The 5,895-nt window shown below is 41.7% G+C and overlaps 1 protein-coding gene across 1 annotated transcript in view; it reads right to left on the bottom strand.

The window, feature by feature from the left end:
- Nucleotides 1–1,224: 1,224 nt before the first annotated feature.
- LOC114608706 (ecto-NOX disulfide-thiol exchanger 1-like) overlaps nt 1,225–5,895 on the bottom strand; it is a gene marked incomplete at its 5' end in the record, with an annotated part of 60,315 nt that continues 55,644 nt past the window's right edge. Inside the window, one exon of the mRNA XM_028752710.1 lies at nt 1,225–2,183. Within this exon, the coding sequence (XP_028608543.1) occupies nt 2,052–2,183 (132 nt within the window). The remainder of the gene's footprint in view (nt 2,184–5,895) is intronic.

The raw sequence follows: 5,895 nt of genomic DNA, 5'->3' as shown, positions 1-5,895 counted from the left end.
CCCCTACCCAATGTTTTATCACTGTAAGTAGAATTTGTATGGGATCTTTAAATCTTTACCCCCATTTTTATGTGAACTTTAGTCTGCTTTGTGACAGTGTCACCTATAAATGATGTCTTCTGCTTTCCAACTGTCATAGTCTAGGAAGCTGACAGGATGGTAGTGGCCATGGGCATCAGTAAATGGGAGCAAATGCTGTCAGTGTTTAATGGGATGGTGTGATTTGCTTTTGTTTACTCTCTTGAGATGGGGTCTCACTCTGTAGCGTTGGCTGGCCTCACACTTAATCCTACTGTTTCAGACACTTGAGCGCTGGGATTAAAGGCATGTGGCACCATGGCCAGTTGACCTTAGCATTTGCTTTGATGCCTACAGTATACTTATTATGCCTCTCTTGCCTGAAAGCTCACATATACAAACCTGGAGAGAAATAGTCTCTTTCAGACTGAGCTCTGAATGTATTAAGGAGAGAGAGGGTCTTCCTCATTTATCTCCACATGCACAGCATTGGCACTGAGTCTGAACCAAACACACATGTAGATGCTATGGGAGTTATGACTAAGGGCTTTTATTTTCCAGAGTTCAATAAAAAGAACCTGAGGCTAATAACATCCAATAGGAAATTATGACTGCCTTTTCAGAGTTTCCAAGGATACTCATAGTTCTGCTGTCTTTCTAAAAAAAATTCATTTAAAATTAATACCTTGAATATTTGTCTTTTTGGGGGGGATTTTATGTAATAAAGCAGGAAGAAAAGGGAAGTTAAAGCCACATTCTATTCTACATGATGGTAAAGGAGGAGGGGAGACAAAGTTGTTTAAATTGCTGGCTTTTATATGAATGACTCCATTCCTTTTTTGACACATGGTTTATAGAAAGTATACAAATGTAAAAATCCCACTGTGACATGACGAGCCGACTGGGTACTCATTACCTGCCATGAGGACAGAGAGCAACAGAAAATCTGTTGTTAACTGGATTTAGATGTTTTCTTCTTGGTATTATAGCTGTGTCCACCCCAATCCCAAACCATCTCCTGCACTGTGCTTTCTGAGTCACTGACTGTATATTTCCTAACATTAGCAATGCTTTTTTTTTCTCTTAATGCCATTTGCCTCATATTGAATACATTTAAAGTGATAGCCTTGTATACACATCTGAGAAACGAGAAAAAGATTTCATAAGGACTGAAAATGTATGAACAAAAATAATACACAAAACCGATATGGTAGAAGTCAAGATTTATTGAAAAAAATTAATATCTTTGCTATAAAATTTGTAACAGGAATATTTTCCGAATGTTTTTCAATGCATAAACCTGAATGTTACATACCAAGCACGGGACAGCAGCAGTTGTTCCTTCTATTTACATTTTATGAAAATTGCTATGCAGTCCATGTGAAAAGAACACGCGATGGAGAACTGTTACATTAGAAAAATAATATCCTTGATAAAGCATTCTCAAGGAGTCCAATCATAGTTTTCTGCCTCTTCAATAAGGCAAAAGTCCCTGGAACAGCATATAACTTAATTTACAAAATACAATAACTGTTCAAACACATATTCAAGTTTTCTTTTGGTATGATTTTTTTCCCCCACTGTAAAATCAGGTTTTTTTTTGTTGTTGTTTTGTTGTTGTTTTATTAATGAAAACAGAAAGACCATCAGGAAAATGCCATTTAATGTTTTCAGCTATACATTACATATACAACTCCGTAGCCTGGCAACCACCATTACTACAGAGCCATTAACTGTGAGCATTTGCTCTGCTCTGCAACAAGGCCTAGTTTGAGATTTTGTGGTCATTGACTGTGGAATCATTGCTTGGTATTCATAGGGACAGGTCTGGCATAGTATGAGGCTTGGTCTAGTTTAAGGAACTGGTACACAATTACATTTCCACACACATGAAAACGCCACAGATGTCACTGAACAAAGCTTTGGTGGCTCCGCACAGGTCCCACGCTGGCAGACCCCAACCCTCCTGCTCCTACACTGTACAGCCCTGGCTGGCGTCAGACGGTTTTGCTTCCAGCTTTCCTGGCTGTTGGTTAGGTTGTTTTAATTCCTTCAAAGGCACACAACTTCCATCTCTTCTCCAGCGTTGCTCCCACACCAGTGAATTCCTGTTTGAACATGCGTGGCAGCCTCATCAGAAGCATTTCAATTTCATTGGCAGATATCTGTTAGGAAGAGAGAGATGTCAATTCTAGGAAAGCATCCCAACAGGAAACCAGAAATAAAGAGACCTAGGTAAGTTCTGTTTTCCATGGAGGTGGTTAGTTTTCTCCTTGGCTGTCAGGCAACGGGGGACGTACTGCCCTGGATCACCCTGTCTGTAAGCAGCTGGCAGGATGGGTGTGGGATGAGGGACTAGGAGATTCTGAGTTTGCCCTTCCTGTGGATAGAGAGATGCCTCATGGGCAGAACAACGTCTTAACAGCCTTCCCGACATAAAAGGCTCAGCACAATTCCTCACCACTGCTGTGCTCAGTCTCACTGGCCTAGGGCAGCAGAAAGACCCTAAGGTTGGCTTTTTTTTTTTTGTGCCATTCAATCACTTTCTCTTCTTAGAGATGATAAGGGTTTAGGAAGACTAAACCTCAGACTCAGAGCAGTAAAAAGTCTTGATAGCCAGTCATAAAAAAAAAAGCCACAATGTCGAGACAGATGTTTCAGTTAAAATTTTTCCTTAAAAAAATCTTCAGGAACTTCTTACATTCATAATTCATTTGTTCTTCATTTAAAGCAAAATTAACTTTGATCTTTCCCACCACGACCATTATTCTTGCTTTACTGTGTTTGCATTCCAATCTGGGTGCATTGCAAGAACCTGTACGACAAAATGGCCATTTTTTTTTTTTTTTTTTTTTTTAGGGGCTGATATTCTGTCTGAAACCCCAATCTGCTATTGTTAAGAGTTAAATGAACCTTACAAAGATAATTCGTCTCTTTAGGCCTTAGCAAATGGGAGTAGCATTTAATAAAGGTGGGGTCAAATCTGCTGGCTTAGCACAGACTTGGGCACATAGAAATGTGGACTGATTATCATTTTTCATGGTGTAATTGCTACAGAGAGATCACTGTAGAGACTACATGTCCCACTTAGTATTAAGTTTGTCTTTCTGGTTTGCACTATAATAGAAAGTCAACCTGTATTTAATATTCATGGGGAGGACATTCCATACAGATGTGATATTCCTAGACCTATAACATAAATTTTTAGTTAAAAAGAGGCATTCCATGGGCTGGAGAGATGGCTCAGTGGTTAAGAGCACTGACTGCACTTCCAGAGGTCCTGAGTTCAAATCCCAGCAACCACGTGGTGGCTCACAACCATCTGTAATGAGATCTGATGCCCTCTTCTGGTGTGTCTGAAGACAGCAACAGTGTATTCATATATAATAAATAACTAAATCTTTAAAAAAAAAAAAGAGGCATTCCTGAAAGGTAAAATAGTTGATTTTCTTTTTTAAAAATATTAACTTTTATTTGTATGTATTGAGGTACATTGGTTATATGTGTGTGTATACCATTTGTGTGGGGAGCCACCTGATGTGGGTACTAGAAACTGAACTTGGGTCTTTTGGAAGAGCAGTAAGTACTCATAACCATTGATCCATTTCTCTATCCCCTAATAGATTGTATTCTGATCTCTCTCTCTCTCTCTCTCTCTCTCTCTCTCTCTCTCTCTCTCTCTCTGTGTGTGTGTGTGTGTGTGTGTGTGTGAATAATTTTAAATCTGAATGTGCTGTACCATAAAACTATTTTGGAAGGATTATTAGATTCCCAAGTCAACCCACAAAACATTACTAAACAGATTGTTGAAGTTTTCATGGCGACCTTACAAAGTGCCCCCTCTTTCCATGGGATACGGTAAAAGTGTCTTCTCTAAGATCCTTGTTTCTATCCATGAGATATGTGTGGCTGATGGGGAAAACAGAGCTTGGTAAAGACCTGTGCGTGTGGCTTGGGGACTGATCTGCTTTATATGCTTGCTCTTGAGCTGGAGTGGCCAGCCAGGCAAGAAGGGTGTTGTTATGAAACGCTAAGCATCCGGGGCTCCTGTTAAGAGTGCAGCTTCCCCAGCTGCTTCTCTTGAGACCTTGGGTTAACAGTCTGGGAATGTAGCCCAGATAATCTATTTTTAACAAGCTCCCCCAGCAATTCGTCTGAGAGGGTCCATATGGGTTAAGAATCAAGGCTTCAGTCAGACAGTCACGGATTCAACTCTGGGCTAAGCCTCAAGCAGCATGGTCCTGGGTGGCTCATTTATTCCCATGATGTTCAGTTCCTCCATGTGTAATAGAAATACCATCTCCCTGTGCAGTTGGGAGGAGTACTTCAGTGCCCAGCACAAGCAATCTCCGCTTTGTCTTTCTGTCTCTATACAGTACACACATAGACAACATTGATAGTAGTAAAAGGTTGAGGGCAGATATGTCAAGATCTGTGGTCAAAGGTCACACGAGATGAGTACAGGAGGTATATAGTCAAACTCAGTCAGCGTTAGGCCCAGAAGACATTTTCTTACTTAACTGACACCTAAAAATATGAAGGTTGTACATATTAGCAGAGGAATCTGTGCTGTTTCTATAGATGTACAGCTTGTGTAGTGTTTAAATCAGGCCAAGCATGTCGCATCCTCACAGTGATCAGTTCTTCCCTTTAAAGAAGCAAACAGACAAGTTTTTTGTGCATGAATGTTTTGCCTGCCTGTAAGTCTCCATGGTATGCAGTGCACATAGAGGCCAGAAGAGGGCATCAGGCCCTCTGGACTCTGAGCCACAGATGGCTGTGGCCGTCATGTGGGTGCTGGGAATTGAGCCTCGGTCCTCTGGAAGAACAGCAAATCCTCCTGACTGCTGAGCCTTCTCTCCAGCCCTGGCTATTTCTTTCCAGTAGATGTTCTACATCCTTTTTCCTAAGTTCATGCAGGAGACCTTTTCTTTATGCTTTATGAGGCCAGGCTGCACCTCTACAAGCTCTTATCTTCCCCACCTTTTAAATCTTTTTTACTTATTCCATGCAAGAGACAGTTCCATGAGGCTGTAACGAGGGCATGTCGCCCCTTCCAAAACTCCTTTCTTTTACTTCTAGAAAATTTTGCCTGTCAAACTGGGGTGTTACTCTTGGGATGAGCTGTCTTCCCTCAGATCAAGCAGAGGCCACGGCCATGAGGCCCTACTCAGGCCAAGCAGAGTAGGGTTAGCTGGTAGCTAGTGTCCAGGGTAACTATTCCCTCCCTGGAAACACAGGAAGAAGCTTTAGCAAGGAGGGAAACAGCTATATTTTAAAGGTAGAATAAGTGTCTGAAGACATCATCTAATCTGGAGGCTGTGGGGCTGGGGTAGCAAACCTGTGTAGCTGCTTGCTCTGGCTAGGAAGGTCTAACCACCGAGACAGTTTTTTAAAAGCAAAACAAAATCCCGAAGGTTTTATCATTCTAACCACACTATCATGAGACCGGGACGAATTTATAAGTACAGAAACTGAGGGGTCAGGTAAGGCTGGCTTGAGTCCTGGCTCTACAGTTGGAATGCCATGGATTTATTAGGAGGCTGCATGGAGGAGATTAGCAACAATCTAGTCAGGTCCCTGTACTCATCGGGCAATGCTAACAGTGAGCAGACTGTGAAGGAGGGCTGGGCTTTCCTGTGGTGAATACTGGCAGAATGACATCCACACCAGCAACCAAACCCTGAGGATTCCAAATGGACCAGCTCATACACACTTCCTCTGACCAGTATCCTGACGTCATACCCAGAGCAATGGCAGATGATGAGCAGCCATGGCCAGCACTCACTTCAAGGTACTGTAATCTCATCAAGACTTGTCTTCTTTCTCATTCATAAGACTAAGGGATTATCTGGAAACAAACTTACTAAATGCTTC

Source organism: Grammomys surdaster, unplaced genomic scaffold, assembly GCF_004785775.1.
Source record: "Grammomys surdaster isolate TR1022 unplaced genomic scaffold, NIH_TR_1.0 125934, whole genome shotgun sequence".
NCBI lineage: Eukaryota > Metazoa > Chordata > Mammalia > Rodentia > Muridae > Grammomys > Grammomys surdaster.
Note: the sequence above shows the minus strand (reverse complement) of the source record. Positions and strands in the feature narration are given on the sequence as shown.